Here is a 24,243-nt window from a genome sequence, read left to right on the forward strand (position 1 = left end):
TAAAGTTTACTTTGACAACTCCCACACCATTTCCAGCCTACCCCCCCCCCCCCAAGTAGTAGACTCTGGATCCCAAGCCAAGTGGCTTTGCTGCAGTGTCATTCCATCTTGTCTCTTGAATACATAGGATGTCCAGCCTCCTCCGTATCATCATGTCACCCACTTCCAAGCCGCATCCTGTCAGTGAACCTACATTAAGTGTAGCAATTCTCAGTTCACATTTGGTAGGCTGACTGGTTTTACATCCCTCTTTTGCTCAACAGAGCTATCTCAGGTAACCCCAGCTGGGCAACAAGACACCGTCTGGCCAGTAGCTTACTGACCCAAGGCTGCTGGGTTTATGGTGGGCACACACTGGCCAATATGAATAGAAACACCCTTCCCACTGTTAGCAAGGGTCCCTGGCATAGGTCAGAGTAGGCCAGGTCATCAACCCCCTCATCACCGGTAACTACCCATGCCCATTTTGGTGACATTAGTCAACATGACCAAATCACCTACAGCAATATTTTACACCATTGAGTCGCTAACCCTGCTTCGGTACTCAGTCTGTGATCAGTGTTCTCCTATCGTGAGGATACTGTGCACCACTGTAGATGCCCAAAACGATTCGTCTGCATAACTCTTTCCCCTATAGGACACCATGTAGAGTCTTATGCTGCTGCCCACAGCTCCAGTCATTGTTGAGATTGAGATGGAAACACTCAGCATGTTTTTTGAAGTGGGAGGAACCCCAGAGAGACACAAGGAGAACATGCAAACTCCAAACAGGCATTGGTTGGAGGTCAGGATCGAACCTTGTACCTTTATGCATGGGAGGCAAAGACCTTAACCATTATGCCAACTGGTTTCCCTTAACTAAAAAAGAGTACCTCTAGGAAGAAACTTTCCCAACACAGAATCAAGGGCCTATCCTTCACACAGTCATCTTAAGACTACTAAGTCTGAGGCTGTCATTAGGGTGTAATCCACAATTAAAATGAATGACTCTCCCTTACTCATATGCAAAAGCAGACAGAGAGAGAGACACACACACACACACACACACACACACACACACACACACACACACACACACACACACACACACACACACAAAGCTATCTCAGCCAGAAAACAGCTATCCTAATTAAGTGTGCTTGTTCCTTGGGGGATTTTGAAAGGGTTTGAATAAGAGGGGGAATGGAAGGAAAGACATACAAAAACTCCTTTCCCCAGTTGAGGTAGAAGATTTCATCACTCAATTTTGATTGTTCTGGAACCTAAGCAAAATGCCCTGCGCTGGAAGTTCTGAGGAGAGGCAAAAAGCTCCATAATAATGCCCCCTCACCATATAATGTATAAGGGATTTCAAGGTCCCCAAATCCAGCCTCCACTCATGGAGTTTTTGGTGGAGGCTAGGTTCAGGATATCAACCAGGGCATTTTGCTCTAAGTAGATAACTTGGAGGATGAGGTCCGGCAAGACGGCTGTTTCCTAGGCTAGATTTACCAGTCTGTAGAAGTGGCCACTGTTTATGTACTATATAACTGTGACGTTGCCTGTGACTACCATCCGTGCATCTGGTGTCAGACATTTCTGAAGACCTGAAAGTCACAGATTAATGCCAGCTAATCCTTGATATGAACAAAATGGATCTCCAGATCCCCAGCACATTGAAGTATCAAGTATGCCCCTAACATGCATGGTCTGACTCATCTTATGTGGAGAGGAATCTATGATGCATGTAAAATGGTGTCAGGATCCTGGAGTCTGTTTTGTATAATCATCAGCTCCTTTGTACGGTAACTCACTGACATTTCAAGAAATCCAACTCTTATTCGGTCTGGGGGACAAGTGGGTAAAGTCTGCAAGAAAGATATGCGGGGGTGTATCCTGGGCAGAAAATGGTCCACTGCTTCTAGCTCTACCCTGCTACCTGCCCTAGCCATTCTTTATCTACACTTACCCATCTCAACAGCCTTCTTTTGTATTGTAAGATTAGGTTTCATTTAAATGTATTTTGTTAGACAAAAATACAGTATTCTCTTTGCATAAGTCTAGAAATGCAGCCATATTAAAGCATACCTTCACAGTCTGCATACAGTTTCAGTAAATGCACTTTCAATCAGTGAAAATACCCTTCAGTCAAGAATACTGATAAGAACAGAATGTGCAGTACATTTGAGTACAAAGACATCTTGTTTGTATAGTCCAAGGCTTGGGAACCAAGGTTAAAGAGGCATGTAGACATTTACAGAGATGCGAGGTGTGAGATAAGTATAAGGGATGTCGACTGGGCCTTTGGGGGGCAATAAGGGGGTGAAGTTTGTGCTGAACCTATCAGCTAGCAGGTTGGCTAAGCTAGCAGGATCAGTGTTAAGTGGTACCATTAAGTACTAATTCCACCTCTCCCAATCAAAGAAACCATAGTCAAAAACCTTTCAAAGCAAACTTCAAACTCCTTGCATCTGAAGTGGAAAGCTTCACTATTCCCTTGCAGAAGGATAATGATATCCAGGATGCAGAATCCTATACCAAGGCACTCTATATGCATCTTCAGGATTGCATGGACCATGCTATCCCAAATAAAACCAAGACTCCATCCTCAAGCAAGAAGAAACCAGTCTGGTGGACCCCGGCCATAAGCAAACTTTACAATAAAAGGAGGAGAAAAAAGGCCAAATCTCAAGTAGAAAAATCATCCCTGATCAGCATTAGTAAGAAATTGAGGGCCCTCATCAAGTCAACTAAAGCTAATTTTGAAAAGAAAGTTGCCAAGTATGTCAAGGATAACCATAAGGCCTTCTATGGCTACGTCAAAAACCTAAATGGCAACGCTCAGGTCTGTTCTGAGCTAGTACAAAATGGAACAAAATACACTGACCCTTCTGACATTACCAACATCTTGGCTGACAGGTTCAGTGCAAATCCCCCCCTCACCACCTACAGGGCCTATTACCATTCTAGGGGATTGTGTAAGTCCAATTATTACTGATACGTTGGTTAACAAGGCTCTATCTAAAGCTAAAAACACTGCCTCCATGGGACCAGATGGTGTCCCAGGCTGTGTCATAAGCGAGCTCCAAAAGGAATTAACCCCGCATCTTAATACCCTGTTCAGTCTCAGCCTCTCCACAGGACATGTGCCCACAGAATGGCGCACGGCAATGGTGGTCCCACTACACAAGGGCGGGGCCACAACTGTCCCTGGGAACTACCGACCAATAAGCCTGACCAGTCTGATCTGTAAGGCTATGGAGCGAATCATTATGGAACTCATAAATGGAGAGATTGGGAATCTCCAGTCGCTGGACCCCACACAGTTTGGCTTCGTCAAGGGCAGATCATGCCTCCTGAACCTGGTGGATTTCTTTGAGACAGTTACTCAGGCTATAGATATGGGAAAGGAGGTACACACGGCTTACCTTGACCTTGCTAAAGCATTTGACACCATTCCCCATTCAGGTATTATTGATAAGCTCACCAGCCTGGGCATAAACCCTTACGTCATAAGATGGATCGCAAACTGGCTCTCAGACTGATCCCATAAAGTAAGAGTAGTGGGATCTATGTCCAAATCCAGACCAGTAATGAGTGGTGTGCCTCAGGGCTCTGTCCTGGGGCCCCTCCTGTTTGGCATATATTTCTCAGAAGTACAGGCAAGCACGGAAGGGCTGTGGCTGACTAAGTTTGCGGACGACTGCAAACTGGGTGCTATAATAGAGTCTCCGGCCGACATGGAGATCCTCCAGAAGGGCCTAAATGAGACTGATGCATGGTGTCAAAGCCATGGTCTCAAGCTAAATGCAAAAAAATGCATAGTAATCCCCTTTGGAAAAACAGAGTACCCTTAAACTACAACACAGGAGGTAATCCCCTGAAATCTGAAGAAGAAATAAGGGATCTAGGGACCCAAGTAGATAGTCAGCTTTCCTTTGATAACCATGTTGCCAAAGTGGTTAGAAAATCCTTCTATGTGACCCATCTGATCACGAAAGGGTTCACATCAAGATCTAAGGATGTAATGGTGCCCCTCTACTCTTCCCTCATCAGACCCATTATTGAGTACAATGCACCAATTGGAATGTACCTGGCTAGACATCTCCAGCAGCTGGAGAGACCACAAAGGTACCTAACTAAGAGGATTACTGGCCTCAAACAGTTGCCCAATGCAGCACGATTGAAAAAGCTAAGACTGTTCTCTGTTGCATACCGCTTTCTCAGAGGCGATCTCTGTCTAACGTACAGAGCCATGTCCAACCCAGAATTGTTGAACATGCTCCATCTTAGCAAAACCAAATCTACTCGAGCTACACGCTCTAGGGATATAAACCTCAACACAACAATGAATAGAACATGCTGGAGGGATAGATTCCCTTCGCAGAGACTTCCCTTACTATGGAACAGGGTCCCGATCTACATAAGACAGAGCTCCTCACTATCACTCTTCAAGAGGAACCTTGATGAGTGGATGGGTAACAGAAAGTTCACACCGGGGATCACACCAACAGCACTACTAGATAGGGGCCAAGGGTACTAGCTGCTAGTACAAGGGTCTAGGGAACTACTAAAGGGGCGGTGAATACCGCACAACGTGGCTGGGCTAATATATGCCTTCGGGCAGATAGCCCAGTACCAATCTATGAACAAACTTGGGCTTTGCCATGGAGGTTCCTAACGTAACTAAAGAAGGACTTGTGGTTTCCCTTTGTTTCAGAGGCTAGTTTCAACTCATAATTGGCTTTGGAGTTTTCACTAGTGATCTAATTTGCTTTGTTCCTTTTTACACTTGGACAGCAGTTTCTTCCTTTTGTTGTAAAGCCTGTTGATAGAGGATGTCCACCAGACAGGTTTGTGTTTCCTTGAGGAGCAGGTTTTAGTTCTGTTGGGTATGGCTGAGTCCATGCAGTTGTACAGGTGCTTGTATACTGCACTGGTGTACTGTTCAGCATAGTTGTCTGCATCCTCTGAGAGGGGTGATGGTATGAAGCTGCTGATACCCTCCCTTAGGAGGGTGCAGTCAGCTTTTGAGAAGTTTTTTAGCCTGGTTATGGCTGGGGAGGGGTTGGGTGGGATAGAAACTTCGAATGAGACAGACTGATCATCTGATCTCACCTTGGAAGAACATGCTATGGGAATGGAGTAGCAGCCACCCATGCTGGTGAGAACCAAGTCCAGTATGTTATCTCCCCTTGTGGGGGATGAGACCAGCTGGTCTAGTGCGTTAGTGTTGATGAAGTCAAGGAATCGTTGGGTGAGTGTATTAGTGCAGGAATAGTTCACCTAGTCTATGGTGGGGTAGTTGAAGTCACCAAGGATCAGGGTGTTAGGGGGTACCTTGATGTAGTCAAGTAGGTCCAGGTAGGAGAAGTTGGTGTCCTGAGACATGGAGAGGGGGTCTATAGCTGGTTACAACTTGGATGGGTGTCTTGCAACTGTCAGTTGCACCTGGACTAATTCCAGTGCATCATGCTGGTAAACCAGTCTGGAGGTGTGCCTGTCGTTAATGAAGATAGAGACTCCACCACCTTTAGTCTTTCTGACCTCATTTTGGGGTCAGAAAGTGTGGAATGAGGTATAGCCTGGTATACTGAACTGGGTAAAGCAAATATCAGAGAATGAATGAATGATTGATTATAAAAGCACGTACAAAGTCTAGAGTTCTTAAGGAATCCACTGGATCTTAAAAAGTACTCATCAGAAGTAGTAAAAACTGAAGACACCCCAAGCCTACATAGGCTGCAGAGTGCCTGGTATAAAATCAACATTAGACATATGCAGCACAGACCAAAACAGGCTACAACCCAACTATGGGTACATTTGGGAGATTTCACAACAACAAACAGGGACCAAGAAATGTAAGTTACCTACACATTATTAATAAAAAGTGATTTTTTTCTTGAACTTTTGCCAGACTGGGCTTATCCTTTTACCAGACACACACAAAAAAGTGAGTCTTCACATGTAAACAGGATAGTCCTGCAGAAGCAAAATGCATTGAAAACTACAACCATGTCAAGGTGGCACTTTATTCTGATACTTTATCAAAGAGGAAAATTTGTGAAAAAGACCTACATGCTAATTACTGACTGGATGTTAACTGCAACATGCCAGTGAAGTTCTTTGACTCCCAGAAAGTAAGAGGGGCCAAAACAGAATATCTCTACTTATCACCTGTCAAGTATACAGCACTAATTTCAAATCCAGCTAAATATCTACTCTAAGTGTACTTTTGCTCAGGTGAGGTAGACCTTCCCATCAAAATAGAGGAAAAGGAGTAATAAACACAAATACTAACAACTTCTTCTTCTTTTTTCGGCAACATTTATAAACCCAAATTCTTTCTGAAACAAGTACTTCAGTTGGTTTTCAGTGACAGGCAGTATATTTTTAATTCATCAGGTACATGATTGAGATATAAATAAATTAAGCATCCAATGTCATTTGTTTAGGTCACCCAATGCCACATGTTTAATGGTCCTGTAGTTATTTGAAACTGATACCTTGAGATTTGCTAGTTCACAAAACACATTGCGAAAACGTAGTATGCTGCCACTGAAAAATTCGGGCTGCTACATAGCAATAGCTGCAAAGGATAAAAACTATCATTGACAGAGTAACAACAGTGTTGGCCAGTAAAGTGCTAACAAGTCATTTGTCACTTTCATCATTATAAACATCTCAAAATATGGAAAATGTTAAATGAACTCTAAATTATAATTTTATTGGGATTCTCCAGCAAACTGTAATAAGCAAAGAAAACAGCTGACACCAGGGAAAGAAACCAACATGAAATTTATTAGGCAGACATTTCCATTTAGCATTCCAACGTCAGCATAAGTGACTTCATACAATTAGAAAGGTATAGGATTTATACGTGTTAGTAGGGAAACAAAGTGTTGAGGGTTACGGACTTGCAAAAACGGCCAACTTGATAATTGCTGTGCCTCCCACGTGGACTTTTACACACCGCTCTGCTTCCAGCAGTGTCTGCCAACTTTTTTAGTTCCTCTGAAGGTTGTAAATGTATTTCCAGATAAAGCATTGCCTTACTGAAGCAAGTACTAAATCTCTTTAGGTATTTCTACCTTATTTATTGCAATCTCTATGCCCTCTTATCACTCGCAGATGCCGCTAATGTTTCTAAGATAGCGTTTTTGCCTAGGCGTTTGTCTGGCAGCATTTTCAAGTATCTCGGCTATATTTTAATGTGATCCCCATGTCCTCATATTGCTAGCAGAGGACGCAACATTTTTTTTCTAATAGCGCTTATGCCCAGGCGTTTTTTACCAGCTTTTTTCACTTTTCTTGTAGCTTTTTATTCTGTTTTTGTAGTTTTTTTCCCTGGTGTATGAAGGTTTGTAACCCTGAATTGACGGATACCAACTATTTCTATCCGAGTTCATAACTAATTGCCTTGTATACCCTGTCCTACTTAAGCATTCCTGTAAGCGAATGCTGTTTATTCCAATTAGCGATCCTCGTTGACTAGGCTTGTCTGTCCTTCCTGGCTATACAGCAAAGCTGAGTTATCGTTCTCACTCTAATGTTGGATTAATTTACTTTTTTATTAATTTACTTTTTTATTAGACATGCTTACATGATTAAGAGAATTACCTTCTGACCTTAATCAACAAGTGCTTGCCTAGCACTCCTGCTGGTAACTCTCCAGTAAGCTAGGTCTGCTTATTCTAACAGCAACCCCCAAGAAAGGCATTGTATATCATCCTGGCCATTTACTTGTTGCTGAGTGAACTTTATTTTACCTTAAAAAGCTATATCATAATTGGCACCTGTCCTGTAAGCTAGGACTGCTCACTTAATCTTGTGAACATTCGACACGGTGGGAGAAACATACATTTATCAAGTGGCTGTTACCTGCACACTATTCTGTGGAACTAGTCCAAAATATCCTGAGTAATTACATTAACTCCTAGTAGTGCTTTGTTAGAACAGTGATTTGTATAAATTACATTTTACTTGCTCTTTGAATTGTTACTGAAAGAGAATCTCAGCTGTGACTGTATATAACTGCTTGCTTATCTTATGTCTCTGCAACTATCTGAAAATGCTAACTTAAGTTAGAGACCACTGCATCCTTAAATAGTCTATTTTTAATTGAATATACCTGTGTCTTACCCTGAATGCTTTTATAGTGCAGCATATATTAATTGTTTGTCTTAACACCTATTTTTTTATCTTTCTATTCATCCTAGCTCTCTACCTCCTATCCTATACTAAGGGACCTGCTTGGTCTTTCAGGAGCCCTTTCTGATTTTTTGTGTCAACCATCCCAACGTCTGGCCAAGGAAACCTGTTGCCCCAGCACATTTATTTTTGTTCCCATCTACTAAAAGGACTAAGAACGTATGTTCCTCCTTAGACCTACCTATTAAGCTGTATTATTTATTGATACCTACCTAGTACCAAGAGAAACTAAGCTACCGAGTAGGGAAACCAGCAGCAATGTTCTCCTCTAAACCCCAATATCAATCTGCTATTTTCTCCCCTTGCTATCTTTTATCTGTACTCCTTTTTCTAGCTATCTCTAATACATATACCATTACTGTATTATACTTTCTGCCCACCAGGTGGCACCCTAATCCAGTCTAGGGTTATACCTCGTTCTCCACCTTCCCAAATATCTGCTCTGAATACTTTTCAGTTCTCATCCTTTGACTAATTGCTAATCTCCTTGCTGTATCACTCTGCTGTTACCTTTTCTCTTCCCACTATCTAGCTATACTTTTTTCTTCCTTCTATTCCACCAACATTCTCTACCTCTCACCTGCTTTACCACACTCTTATTTACCTGAATATACTTAACATGCCTCAGGAATCTGCTTCTCTCTGATCGTCTCTGTAGACTCTCAGTTACCTGCTCTAACCCGCTCCGTTTGCCCTGCGGGCTCACTCCGCTCCCCTACCCTACCCCCAATTCCCACCCACCCCCAGTGGTCCTGCCCTCATACATAAAAAGCCACACCCCCATCCTTCCTATCCAATAGCTATCCACAACTCATTACAGACCTACCATCTACACACCCACTCCCATACTGACATTTACTCTCAATTACCTCCTACATATTTCTATACTCCACACCCTCTCTACTCCTACCTCCTAATTCCTAACTACATTCTATAATCTCCAACACCATGCCCTTAACTTATACACTCACATGTATAAAACTACCTCTCCTACTTTCATTACTATCTATCCTTTCTATACTCTATACCCTTAGCTGTTATGAAAACCTACAATTCACGTCATCTCACCAACCCCTAAAACAAACATTACTAATAAAGAAGCTTGAATTCCAAAGCCATTATAACATAACATCCACCTCAACCTATCTATCACCTAAATACCACAGAGTAGCCCGTTATACATTCACACAATATAGGAAATCACAACTTAATTGCAGCAAACTACTGAAGCATCCATATAGTCCCTATAGGCATCCTCACCTTCATGGGGACATTCATTCCAACCCAGGACCAGATAGTAACACCCTGAGACACCCCTCTCCCCCCTTCACTACCTGTATAACCCCAAATTCTCTACTCATAGCTCATCTCAATATAAGGAGTGTTAACAATAAAGTAAGCCAACTACACGCACTACTAGATACACACTCCTTTGATATCTTATGCTTAACAGAAACCTGGCTTAAACCTGTTACAAAAGACAATGAAATACTCCCACCTGGTTATAATATCTTGAGATTAGACCAAACTACCAAAAAGGGTGGTGGGGTAGCAATACTGTAAAATCTCATTTACAGGTCACTTCTTTACTAGTACAGCCACCTCTAGATACTAATGTGGAAATTCTCATCTCCAAGCTCCTGCTCAATACTACTAAACCTATATACATAATATGCTCCTACCTATCCCCAGGCAATAACATCAACATCTTAGAAAGTATCCTCTGCTGGCTTTCAACATCCTTCCCTCAGTAGACCATTGTACTTGGCGACTTTAATATAGACTGGAACACCTGTAACACTCAAACCCACAACCCATATAAACCTCTATGGCTTCTCCCAAACTATTACCACCCCCACCAGAATCCATAAACCCAGCTGCAAAGAAAGTATATTAGACTGGATCTTAATTAACAGTCACCCTCTCTCTTACAAAGTAGGTATCCTTCCCGATGATATTAGTGACCATTCACTTACCTATTTATCTAGACACAAATCCTTTATCCCAAACCAAACTACCTATAAAATCACCCGCAACAAAAATAATTTGATCCAGCCAGCTTTCAAGCTGAACTCCAAGCCTGTGAATGGTCACCCTTAAGGCACCTGCCAATTGATGAAGCAGTATCCTATTTTAACTCCAAATTCCTACAAATTCTTGAATTCCATGTCCCCTCACACTCTATAAGAACTAGAAGCAAAGCAGCCCCATGGCTTACTAAAGAAACCAGACAACAAATCCTACAAAGAAATAAAATCTGGTCCAAATGGAGAAACACTAAAGACCCAACTGATCAGCAATACTTTAGACAGCTAAGAAATGCCACCAAAAAATCAATAGTTCAGGATAAAAAAAACTATTTCTTTAAACTCCAGAAAAAGCACCATTATCAACCCCAAAGCTTCTGGTCAGGCATAAATAAACTTTTACATCCAGGCGACTCCAAAATACCAACCCCATCTGGTCTCTCTCTAAACTCTCCAAACCAGATTGCTGATGCTTTCAATACCTTTTTTACTGAAACTGTCCAATCTCTAGCTAACACCTTACCACCTGTTAACTCTACCCTCTCATCCTCCCTAACAACCTTACCATCTACCTTTCACGTAAAACCTATTCCTACAGCCCTCATCTATAATCTACTTCATAAACGTAAACCTTGTACTCCCTCAGCTGATCTCCTGCCACCTGAATACCTTCAAACTGCTGCAAATGTTCTTGCCTATCCCATTTCTATCCTAATCAATAGAACCATAACTGAAGACTCCATTCCTTCACTCTGGAAAATCTCTCACATAATCCCACTTCACAAGGGTGGTAACTCAACTGAACTCTCTAACTTTCGGCCTATAGCCCTACTATCACCACTAGCCAAAATCATGGAAAAATGCATCCACCAACAATTTCTTGACCAAATTCTCCAAAATAACCTTCTAGCTGACTGTCAACATGGTTTTAGACCATTCCACAGTACCACCACTGCTCTCCTATGCTTTACAGACTGCATAAATAAACACTGTAACAATAACATGCTCTCCTCTGCTCTGTTCCTTGACCTATCGAAAGCTTTTGATATGGTTAACCATCAAATACTTCTCAACATACTCAATTCATTCTTACCTGACACACAGGCATTACAATGGTTCAAGTCCTACTTGCACAATAAACAACAGGCTGTCCTTTGGGATAATAACCTATCCAAACATCTCCCTATTACCCTTGGTGTCCCTCAAGGCTCTATCCTGGGACCTCTACTCTTCTCCATATTCATCAACGACCTTTCTACAAATTTACCTCTACCTACCTGCATACAATATGCAGATTACTCCACTTTGATTTGTAAAGCATCCACTTCATCTGAACTCCAGTCCATCACCCAAACAGTATTTAACCTAGTAAAAAACTGGTTCCAACAACGTCGCCTCCTCCTAAATGCCAAAAAAAACAAACTATTACTATTTACTCCAACTATTAAATCCGCCCCAATAGATTTCTCTATTACATCCATCGATGGTACAATCGTAGCTCCTGACCCAACTACCAAACTCTTAGGTGTACTGATTGACCACAACCTCAACTTTGACTCACATATTAATGCCACTATTAAAACAGTAAACAGAAGACTTGGATCCTTGTATAGGATAAAACCTTTTCTCACCCCAGAAGCCAGATCTACTATTGCCCAGACCCATCTGATCTCCATCCTCCTCTATGCCTCACCCATTTATACTAATCTTTCCAAAAGCAACCTAAACAAATTGACCACTTCTTATAACAACATTGCCAGGTTTGGTACGGGGTCCCCATTTAGAACTCATCACTGTCTAAATCTCAAACTTCTAGGATGGCTAGAACTAAATAACCAGCTAGAATTTCAACAACTCTCCATTACCCATAAGATTCTGTACCAGCCCAGAAATACTCCTATTCTCAGTAGCCTCATCTCCCCCTACACAAACCTTACTAACCTTCGCTCAGCAAATAAACTACTGGTTACCATCCAGAAATCCCACAACAAGGCAGGTGATTCTCTTTTCTCTAATACAGTGGGGAAGATTTGGAACAAGCTTCCCATTAAACTTGCATCTCTCTCATCATTACCACTCTCTAAAAAGCAACTAAAAATTCAACTAAAAACACAATGGCTATGTCCTTGTACTAACCCTAACACCCCCCCAGTATAACATTATTCTATAACTCTCCTCCAATAACCCACGTTGCAGAATTAGTAAATTCATCCCTCACTCCCTTCTTAGTATCTTATTCCCAACTATCACTGAGTATGCTCTTTACAACATTCTTTCTTCAGTGAGCTCATGTCTTCCACCTTGTATATAGACCAACTATTTCTTTCACTATGACTGTAATTACTTCTTCATGTACATATATTTAATAATTTTCTTATTTCTCACTGTTATATTTTTTATAACCTATAGACATCATTGTAAAGGTACATTTCTACCCAATATACTTATGGTGAATATCAATCACTTTCCCATGGTAATAGTACTGTATTTTGCCGTGTTAAACTCAGTAGTCACAGTCTGTATAATTTTAGTCCTGTATAATTCAAGTTGTTGAAGAAAATCTTCATGTATATGTATTTTATATATTTTTTGGACGTTTTATTCTGTCTTGATTTATTTAATTTAAAGTGGAGCTTATCTCCCCGGGCCTCTACTGAAAATGGACATGTATCCAGTTAGACTAGCCCGGTCAACAAATGTAAAATAAATAAAATACATTTTTTGTAACTTTGTAACTGCAGGTTGTCTGTCAACAAAAATTGCTGTAAATATACATCTTTTCAGGATTTAAAAAAAAAAAAAACACACCCACACTTTCCCATTCTCACTCTCACATGCGCATGCATAGACAATGAGTAAGTATGTGCTTACCTAAAAAATATTAGTGCATTCTGAAAGAATACCGCCAAACCTGGGTAAACTTCTAACTCTGGAAAAAAGGTAAAAGTACATTATATCACTTGACAACCATCCAGCAAAGGAAGACTATTTTTGTAAGCTCTGTATTTTTCTGTAATGTTCTTTTCAACAATTTACATAAATGACAAGTATTCAGATTAGTATATTACCAAAAACATGTTCCCATGAATCCAGAACCCATGCAACTCATCTCCAGTACTAACGGATCCACATTTTCAAATACCCTCTTCAATCTTTTCAGAGTATAACAGATTCTGTAAACACTTCAAACCTTCTGGATTTTGTGATGTATTATAGTAACTCGGATATCCATTTCCAAGTTACACCACCTACAGCAGCATTGAACAGTATTCTGGGCAGGCTTAATATTGATAATTATCCCTTGTTCTGCATGCTTTGCTATTCAAACCTTTCACTACTGGATAAGTACATCTTACTGCTAACAATAATCATATCACTGCTAGAGGTGTAGTATGCAACAGCTCCTCAATCACATTATCCTTGTTGTGACCTCTTGCCACTTCATAGTCAATTCTTATTGCTAATATGTTTTATAAGTCCCAAGTACTTTTTTGTCACATAAAGGCAATCTAGCCACACAGATTATCAAACAAATTAAAAAAAAAAACACACACTAGATAAACTAATATTTTCCTCTTTGTATCATGTAAACACACTCACCAAATACACAGTCTTAATTTGTACGGAGTCAAAAGTGTAAGCTAGGATCTAAAACATTATGCCCTTCCATTTATTTTAAAATTATATACATTTTTTTGCTAAATACCCGAGCCTTGCCTCCATCATAAACCAAACCCTTAATCATATTCTTTACTGCCTTTAAAAAGTTGCTTTGTATATCTACTAGGAATGCTTGAAACACATGCAACAACACAAAGTATTACACACTCTGATCAAACTTTGTATTCACCTAAGTTGTGCCCGAAATTAGTCTGCTGTGATCACAGCACTACACTGGTAAACCAACATAAATAAATAAACAAGTCCAACTGTTTCCCACCTCTGAAAATCCATAACATTCCTTGATAGTACTGCCTAACCAAACTTCTAGGTCTACAATATCAGCCTCATGCTGTAAGCAAAGATACTCATTTTTTTTAAATTTAGGAAGGCATATAATTAACTGCTACCAGCCTTATCTTCGGTTGTATTAACTTTCTCATTCTCTGATCTGGCTTTGTCAAACATGTTGATACATCATCAGCAAGAAAGAGATGTTAACTTCTTCCCTTATTATAGAATTCCTCACAGCCAAACAACTAACTGTTGCTAGTTTTACATACCATACAAATAAAATCACAGTTACAGGGCACACTCTTGTCTTATTTTCCTCAAAAATCGAAACAGTAAGGATAACGTAAGAATTTTTCACTCTAGCTGTTGACAATATAAGCAGCCATAATCAAGTCAGTGAACTCCTCTGTAAATCCAACTACAAGCAGTACCTATATCAAATGCCATCACTTAACCCTGTCAAATAGTTTCTCAGCTCAGCTGAAAGATCATCATTACCTTGAATTGCACTTACTTATTCGGTGCCTGGAGTTTTACATACTGTTTGTGCTGTGGATCAGTAATAAGATGCCTGCTCATGGCCACAGCATAATCCTGACCTGTGGTCACTGTCAGTGTGGAGTCTGCATGGTCTCCAAATACCTGCGTGGGCTTCTTTACACCTCCCAAAAACATGCAGGCTTACTGGCTACTGTAAACTCTCTATATATATTGTCTTTACCCTTGTCCTTCTGGTGTAGGTCATGGCTGAAAAAAAATATGAATAAAAAATTAACTGCTCTCTGCTTATATTATTCCCACATTCCCTACCTAGATATTCTATAATCCTGTGTGACCTTTGCTGATCAATTTATTCTCTAATGCCCTATGATATTATGGAGAGTAATAAAATTATAAACAACAAGGTGCAAGCAGCAGGATACCGCTGACACATCCAATGTAAACAACACTCCAAACTTCACAGAAAAAAAGACAACACAGGAAGCAGAAGGTTTCAAGAAACTACCCATTTAATACAAAATGAAGTAGCCAGGCAACGACTGATACATGCTTGCAGCTGCAAATAAAGAGCGATATATTTCGTTTTTAAAAGACTTAGATGATCTTTTACTGACATCTAGTGGTCAGTTGTATAAAGGCAGGTCCATAAAAATACTATTGCATTTACATGGTTCAGAATAAATCCTTTAAATCTAAAAAATATATTTACAACATATTTGATATATAATCAATTGTTGATGCCATTCAGAATATAACTAACACACATATGCAAATAAAGAGCAGTACAGTTCAACCAAACTCTGAATGCACTAAGAACTTGTTCATATGTACCACTGCATGCAAATTGTTCAAAATGAGTCATTTAAACCTGGGGAAATTTATGCACATCTTAACCATTCCCAAGATGTTCTTTACATGATAATTGTTGATGTAATATTTGTGTACTTAGTTTTAAACTATTGAACATATCAATTATACTGAAAGTGAAAACTGCAGTTGGATGAGCCAAAGTTTGTTTATAAAATGCATCTGAGAGCTTCCTGTACTTAACAACATTGAAATGCTCAGTGATTTGAAGATTAAAAAGTTTAGAGGTTTGTCCAACATAAAAGCATTGCAGAAGCATGTAACTAAATAGATAACCAAAGTGATGTATGAACAAATCTGAAAAGAACCATTACTATTTATGGTAAAAAAAGAAGAAATTGAAGCCCCCATGTTGCAGAGAACACATCTACTGCATAGAAAACATCCCCGAGTAATAACACCATCTACAGATTGGGGGGAGGGGAGCAAAGGAAAAGTATTTGTTTCCCTATAATCTAAACCAAGTTCTTACCCTTTCACTATGTATGGTGCAGTGGTGCAGTGGCTTGTGTTGTTGCCTCACGGCAAGAGATTCTCTGGTTTGATTCTCAGCTGGAGTGCCTTCTGTGCGGAGTCTGCATGTCCTCCCTGCATTCGTGTGGGTTTCCTCCAGATGCCCCAGTTTCCACCCACATTACAAAGACATGCATCTGGAGTGTTTCTCCCTGGGCCTGTCTCATTCCAAGTTGGACTTTCCCAGTAAACAACTGTTAAATAAATAAATACTCTCTACTCTAATCTGTACTGCCAAGTCCTCATCCTCTCTCCAAACCCTTACTCAAACTGTATTTAACACTGTTGAAAAGTGGTTTACTGATCAATGTCTCCTCCTCAACCCCCCAAAAAACAAATTATTACTCTTCACTCCCACCCAAAAATCTCCACAGATCCACTTCATTATTACCTCCTATAATGGAACCTGTATTTCCCCTGATCCTACTGCACGCCTTCTGGGCATAACCATCGATCATAACCTCAGCTTTGATGACCATATCTATAATACTATTCAAACTATCAATAAAAAACTAGGCTCTCTGTATAGAATCAAACCCTTCCTTACACAACTGGCTAGAACCACCATTGCCCAGGCTCATCTTACTTCTACCCTATTCTATGCTTCTGCCATTTATACCAATCTATCTAAGCACAATCTTACCAAGCTTGAAACTAGCTATAATAATATAGTCAGATTTGCCACTGGCTCTCCCTATAGAACCCACCACTGTCTCAACCTCAAACAACTCAAATGGTTAGAACTACAAAACCAACTACGATACATCAACTTGTGATCACACAAAAAAATTCTGTACCACCCTACTAATACTCCTATCCTCTCTAACCTGATCTCCCCATATAAAAATCTTACAACACTATGCTCAGCTAGCAAGTTACTAATTGCCAACAATAAATCCAACAACAAAGCTGGTGACTCACTCTTTACCAATGTCGTGGGCAGAATCTGGAACTACCTTCCTAAAACACTAACCTCTCTCTCATCTACTCCACTCTTTAAGAAACACCTCAAAGATCACCTAAAAATACATTGGCTTTATCCCTGCTCAATGCCTGACTAAACATTACTTATCCTCCTTTCACTTCCCCTTTCCCCCTGCCTCCTGGGCTACTGCCCCACCACACTTTTAATTATTACAAGCTAACTCTTTACTACTATTTATATTTTCCAGCCTACTCTCTTTCTCCCTCTTTGACTAAGTGAATGTCAATTTGTTTTTTTTTCAAATATTGTATAAACGTGCTGATTGTACCAGAAAACTCATGGCTTGATTGCTGCTTAAACCTATACCATGACTCTGTAACTTGGATCACACAAATTACTTGTACTCTCTTTACAAACATTTTTTGCTTTATAATGTATTTTAAGCTTGTTTTTTATTCTAACTATTGTATGGAGTAATCTTCTCATACTTGGAGCTTTTCTCCCCGGGCCTCTACTGAAAATGGATATGTATCCAGCTAGACTAGCCTGGTCAACAAATATAAAATAAATAAATAAATAAATAAAACATACTGATGACAGGACAGAAGCAAAACATCTACCTTAATGTAAAATACACTACAATGACTGAAAACCGATGTAAATAAACATGAATTTTGACTTAAGTGGTCACAAACCAAGGATGCAATGAAATATTTTGGACTGGTGTTACTTTTGGTTTATAGATAAGCAAGTCCTGTCTTTGCATGTTGTCCACCTCTTGTTCGGTCTGTTGTAAATTACTGAAGACATATTGTCTGTCTATAATTCTAAGAAATAAATCTCTTGAGAAAGAACAATAATCTGTCACTAGAACATAGTGTTCTATCTGCAGAAATTGGTACCTGACCAAGTCAAGAAGGGGGCTTAGACACTTGGCCAAGAAATCTGAGATAGGCTGAACTACAGAACCTATGCCCAACACAACAGGATCAGGTCAACTCACTATCAATGAAATTTCCTAATCTCATCTTGAAATCTTTTTTGGGGTCACAATCAAGATAAGATTGTGTTTTCACCTTAAAAACACAGTGACAAGCACCACATAACATTTACCCCACCCCTGGAGACAATTAAGAAGAGGTTTCTCAAAAACATTTAAAGTAAATGTTAAAATAATAAGTTTATGCTAAAAGTAAAATAAGAACAAAAGTCTTCCAACTGACAGAAAAGCCACATGATAGTCCAACAGAAATGCTTAGCATAAAACAAACAGTTTTACACGGAAAAGTACTGTTTTAGACATAAATTGTGGCAGTTGCCCCCCCCCCCCCATGAAGGAACTTAGCTGCCTAGCAATGGAAACATGGGAGATAAGGTAGTCAACCGTCAAGCCTCAAAAGCCCATAAGAGCAGTACTCTTCGGTGGCAGGAAAGCTCCTAATGCCTGCTGCCCAGATCACAGATTTGAGCTCCCACAGGTCTAGGCATGTGAAAGGTGCCCTTAAGCTTTGGAAGCAGGCCAGCTATTATATCTATACAGGATATAATCCATATATCTAAGGCTACTGCAGCTGTGATCAAATGATGAACATGGTATGCTTTTAGCAGCTAACAGAAGGTGGGTAACAAGGTAATGTCCCTGAGGTAGAAGGAGAGTTTGCCAAAGTGTCGGGGCTAAAGTGAAGAATGCATATTTTGTCACCTGCAAGTTGGTTGCAGGATTTAGGAGAGTAGAGGTCAACTGTGAGCAACTTCTAAGGTTGTATGAGCATGTTCTTCCACAGTTAGTTTGCATGCCATGTGGAAGTCTGTAGATTTATTAATCTTGAACAGACGGATTCCTAGCAAGAGGTATGCTGTATGGTTTATGATTTAAAGAAAGACAGTTTGGTCAGGATAGCATGAAGTAGTGATGCCTTTAGAGGAGGGAGGAGTTTGAGATAAATCAGCATATTTGTTCAATATGGTTTGAAGAGTATCTTTCATTTTTTTTGGAGGCTGAAGCAATGAGTGGGAGTCCTTGTTTCAGAGGAGACATTAGGACAACTTTTCCAATGGCTACCCTGGTTGGTCTTCTGAGACAGGGACAGATTTTGTTTGCACAGAAGAGGAGCATGTTGACTTTGCTTCTAGTTTATTCAATGTGTAGTTGAAAATGTAGGGTTTAGTCAAACCAGATACCAAGGTATTTGAAGTAGGTAGATATTTCCAATGTGTACTTATTTAGGTCATTGATGAGAATGTTGCTAGAGGCATGTGACATTTTTGGTGGGCTCCAAACAGCATTGTTTTGAAGGAGGTTAAGAATTAGTTTCTGGTTAATAAGCCCACTACGAAGAGAAAGAAAGTCTAACTGAAGTTGTGATTGTATGTATGTGAGGCTGTGTCTGGATCTGTAGATGACATATCTTCTGCATAATAAATCTGTGGAAAGTGACATAAATCATAAGAAAGCTTGTTAATAAATAGAAAAAAGGAGTGGGTCACAGAAGGAGCCCTGGGAAACACCAGTGCAGACGGAGACTTTACCTGAGAATGAAATTCCAATTTTGTTCTAGAGAAGTATAGACCAAGCGTATCTAAACCAGAGCTAATGCCTACTTCTGTTAGTTTATTTAGAAGGAGGGAATGGCCTACAAGGTCAATTACTTTGTTGAGGTCAAGGAAAAGACAGTGTGAGGTTACCTTTGTCATTATTTAACATAATGTCATCCATTTGTGTCAAGAGGAATGTCATGGTGCTTTGTCCTTGCCAGAAGCCATGTCATTCCAATGAGAGGAGATAGTACTGTTAGATATATTCAGTTATCTGTATGTAATGGAATTATTGAGCAATTCCAAGAGCTAGAAGAAAGGAGACTGATCAATAGTGGGATGCTTCTGGGGAGTGGGATCGCTTTGGAAGAGGCTTTATTAGGGCTGTTTTCCATACACAGGACAACAGTTTATTGGAGAGGCAGAGAATGTAGATGTAAGTAAGAAGGAATAGAAGATGTTCTCTACAGTGATGTATAAATCAAGATAATAGGTTATCTAAATCAGGACAGAGTCAATGCAGATCTGGTCTAAAGTGCTAAGACTTCCACTGATTTTATATGTTAAATGTATAAGTGGATGTGTGGTGGTAGTGAAGGTGTTTTGCTGGAATTTTGAACTGGTTACTTGATGGAAGAGAGTTCAATTATTTTAAGTCAAAAGGACAGAACTGTTTTTCTCCACATTGTGTGACAGAGAAATATTGTGGAGGATTGCATTATTTAAGAAGCTGACTTCCTTCAAGAAGTGTTTGGGTTTGTCCAGAAGTGTGTTTTGTTTTGAGGTGGAGTTTTTTTTGCCAACAAATGGACTTTTTTTGCAAGGTTGCACATAATACCATACTGACTGCAGTTTTCAGTGGTTTTCCCAAGCATCAACTCTACGTTTTAGGACTTGTTTCGTTCCTTTCTCATCCAGTCATTTTTGATAGGTTTAACTGGGGGGATCTTTTGAAGGAGGAGCAGAGACTGGATAACTGAGTTTGCTGCTTTATTAAGTTCATCTATAGATAGTATTTAAAACAGTCAAATGTGTTTAGGTAGAAGTTTTCTTCTGAGATGTTATTGATGAATTGTGATCTAAAGTGATTTAAGATAGAGGTGCCTGGCAATCCCTTTTGTGCATCTGTAAATGCTCAACACAGAGGCAACTGTTTGTTTTTTCCGTCTATAGGATCACAACCCCTATGCCATTCTGAATTGTAACAACCTGCAAAACAACTAAATGATTCATATCATAGTGTTTTAATGTTGGTGCCTCTGTAGCTAGTTCCTTCTGCATTTCAAATTTCTTCTTCTGGACAGTGCAGTGGCACAGAAGCAAAGAGAGATGGAGCCCTGTCTACAATCCATATAATCTAGGATCAATTAGAGGCTTGGACACTGGAGCACTAGGAAAGTAGGAAGAGGAATGACGAGGCTCAGCTTGGTTGTCTCTCTCAAGGGGTGGGGTTTGTGTGTGTGTGCCAAGGGGTATGTGCTCTACCTCTGAATCCTATATGAAAAAAGTGAGATGAAGACATCCAACTACAAGGGAAGACTGCTGTGGGACTACATTACTTGCTGAAAAGGGTAAGAATGTCTACACACTGTCCCACTGCATGTCTACACCTTGGGCTGCATTAGGCCTGCATAAGGGAACTGTAGGGCTTAAGAAAAAAAAAACTTCTGACTGTCAAACTACTGACAAGTGCATGAGAAAAAGCTGTACAGAAAATTGTTTCTTAAAGGCATGGACATATTAGGTATAAACTATGCTGTGTTACTGTATCTTTCCTAGAAACCTGTGTAACATCTATATTCTGGTTTTTGCATTTACACAGCTGCACTTTATTTCTCTAACTTGCCACATTATCTCTTGTGTCATGCTCCAAACATTTCAGACATATCACTCTTATTTTACATCTGCTCTTAAATTATGATAAGAGCAGATGTAAAATAAGAGTGATATGTCTGAAATGTATGGAACAAATTTAGATATATCACTCTTTTTTTAGATCTGCTCTTAAACTGTTATCTTCATCTATCCAGCAGCTGTGCTAGTCTCCTAATATGTGCTTCTTTTTTGTCTGATGCTGCACTAACAGAACACCAACTTCTATACCTTCAATTACTTGTGCAACAGCTCTTTGTCATATATATGGTGCTGATGAAGATCCAAGGAGAACGGTAAGGAATTTGAACCATTTTACTAGCAAAAATACATCCAGTTTTACCTGCCTGAATACTGTTTTGCATTGAGAACTGAAAAAGAAGTTAGCATTTAACATTCTTGAGACCACTTCCACAAATATAAGAAAAGGCTAATATTCTTTTCTAATCACTTTGAGTCATTCAGATCAATATGAATGCAAATCTTACTTTTCTTCACAATACCAACCATGCCATTCACCCTTTCTACTGGCTCTATTTGTTACTTAATGACATCTTAATGTCTCACACTTTCATCTGTGCTCCATTCTACTTTTAATGAACTATTGGTACTTTTCTTGAACCATGCATCACTGGAAGGTCATCAAGTCTTGTTTTTGTATAATATTCTCCTGGCAAGCCTATAAATAAACCATAACCATCATGGCTCTGCACAGCATCTGAGATGTCTCTGTGGCTTACTCTGTACAAAGAGACATGCTGCTTTTCCAGTGTAAGTTTATTTTACCATAGTTAGATTCTCTCAATCCAAATTACTAAAATATATTAGGAAAATTAACTTCTTTAAGAACCAGTGCCATGATATGAAAAAAAAATCTTGTACTTCAAAGGTGGCCTAGGATATCAGCTACACTACTAAGAAGGCATAAAGGAAATAAACCACATATATGACATATGAAGTAATTCAATACCTTCCAAAGTAATGCAAAGCAAATGAATACCTCTCTTCTAAAAGTACTTTAAAACTATAAATCCAAAAAGGCCTTTCCAGTAAAACTGCAGACAGTTGCACTTGTGTGCATTTACAGAGGAAGTTATAAACTGTTTTTCTGAAGACTCCAGAATGTTCATTTTTGCAATGCTCTTAAAGCTATTTCTGCCATTTTTATTCTGCTTTGCCTGTTTTGTTTTTTTTCTCTTAAAATACTGACTAAATGTTAGTCTGGAAGCAGTCTGCTCTGGCCTGGTGTGGAAGCCATTTTGGAGTAGGTTATTCTAGTGAGATTAGTTTAACTGTTGCTGTTTCTAGGTAGCCGAGCACTACTGGCTCAAATTTGTAGTTGAGTCTCATTAGTTCTCTTGCCTTTATTGCTTGTTTTACTGCAATGAGCTGAAGAGAGGTGCAAATGTGTGCACTCACTGAGAAAGTTATAAAGTGGCTTTCTTGACTTCTGCTACATCGCAAGATTCCAGAAAGTTCACTTTTGCATTGTAGTTAAAGTCATTTTGTTATTTCTTTTGTTTTTACACTAGAGTCATCCCAGGGGGACCCAGTTTATGTCACCAGGGAAAGTACAGTTGTGTACACTTACCATAAATGAAGATGTTCGAGTGTATTCACTGTTGCAGTCATTACATTTGGGTAATCTGCTTGCAGTTTGCCCTCAGTCGGCCTGATTAACAAAGTCTTGGGTTCTGCATAGGTTGCTGTCCCTTCTTCCATGGCGTCAGGTCGTCAGGGGTATAAAACATGCAGCCGACACCATTACATCAGCTTTTCTTGCCCCAGATTTCAGGTGCCCCCTTAATGGGGAGCAATTAAACATAAAACACAAAGGTATACCTCCAACAAAAAAGCAAATACACCAAAAAAGCTTTTAAGCATAGTAAAGGAAAGTAGAGGTATAGCCAAAAGAAGTTAGGGGGCAGGAGGAAGGGTAACCAGGACTGCAACAGTGAATACACTCAAACATCTACATTTCTGGTAAGTGTACACAATTGTACTATGTTCTTCGTGTTTCACTGTTGCAGTCATTACATTTGGGTAGATTCCCAAAGCTATGGTTGGGAGGAGGAATTTAGTTAGCATTAGGGCCAGCTATAAGGCCCTGCAAGACTGCAGTGGCAAAGCCAGCTCTGAATTTAGAGAAGATTGGCAAATGATAATGCTTGGTGAAAACATGTGCAGAACTCCAGGTAGCAGCTTCTAGGATGTCCCTGGTAGGAATGCCTCTGAGAAAGGCTGTAGAAGTAGATGCAGCCCTGGTGGAGTGAGGTCTGATCCCCTGGGGGATAGGTTTTCCATGGTGCTTATAGCAGAAATGAATGCAATGGCTTATCCATTTAGAAATGGTTTGTTTTGAAATAGCCTTCCCCTCAGCCCCTGCAGCAAATGCTACCACAGTTGTTCAGATTTTCTTTGAGGTTTAGTCCTGTCCAAGTAGAATCTAAGTTGTCTGTGCACATCCAAGGAATGCAGAATCCGTTCCCCTTTGTTCTGTGGATTGGGAAAGAAGTTTGGCAAATGAATGGACTGATTAAGAGCCACACTAGATCCCACCTTGGGCATGAAGGATGGATTGGTTCTGAGTGACACCCTGTCCGCATGAAAGATGATGAAAGGCTCCACTGCCATAAGGGCCTGTAATTCAGATACCCTTCTAGCTGAAGTGATTGCTAAAAGGAAAGCTGTTTTCCAAGAAAGAAATTTTAAGTCTGCAATAGCAGCTGGCTCGACAGGAGGTAGAGTGAGTATCTCCAGTACAAAGTTAAGGTCCCAGGCTGGGGTTGGAGCTCTTCTGGGTGGTCTCAAATTTTTGGCCCCTCTGAAGTACTGCTTGAGCTTGTGGATGAGAGAAGA

General features: G+C 40.0%; 1 protein-coding gene across 3 annotated transcripts in view; it reads right to left on the reverse strand.

The window, feature by feature from the left end:
- Positions 1-24,243, reverse strand: part of TMEM50B (transmembrane protein 50B) — a 373,203-nt gene that overhangs the window by 46,345 nt on the left and 302,615 nt on the right. For all 3 annotated transcript variants that reach the window (XM_044072947.1, XM_044072945.1, XM_044072946.1), the window contains one exon: positions 13,089-13,146. In XM_044072947.1, the coding sequence (XP_043928882.1) occupies positions 13,089-13,146 (58 nt within the window). The remainder of the gene's footprint in view (positions 1-13,088; positions 13,147-24,243) is intronic.

The sequence above is a fragment of the Protopterus annectens genome, chromosome 5.part1 (genome assembly GCF_019279795.1).
Source record: "Protopterus annectens isolate FY-2018-M chromosome 5.part1, PAN1.0, whole genome shotgun sequence".
NCBI classification, from domain to species: domain Eukaryota; kingdom Metazoa; phylum Chordata; order Ceratodontiformes; family Protopteridae; genus Protopterus; species Protopterus annectens.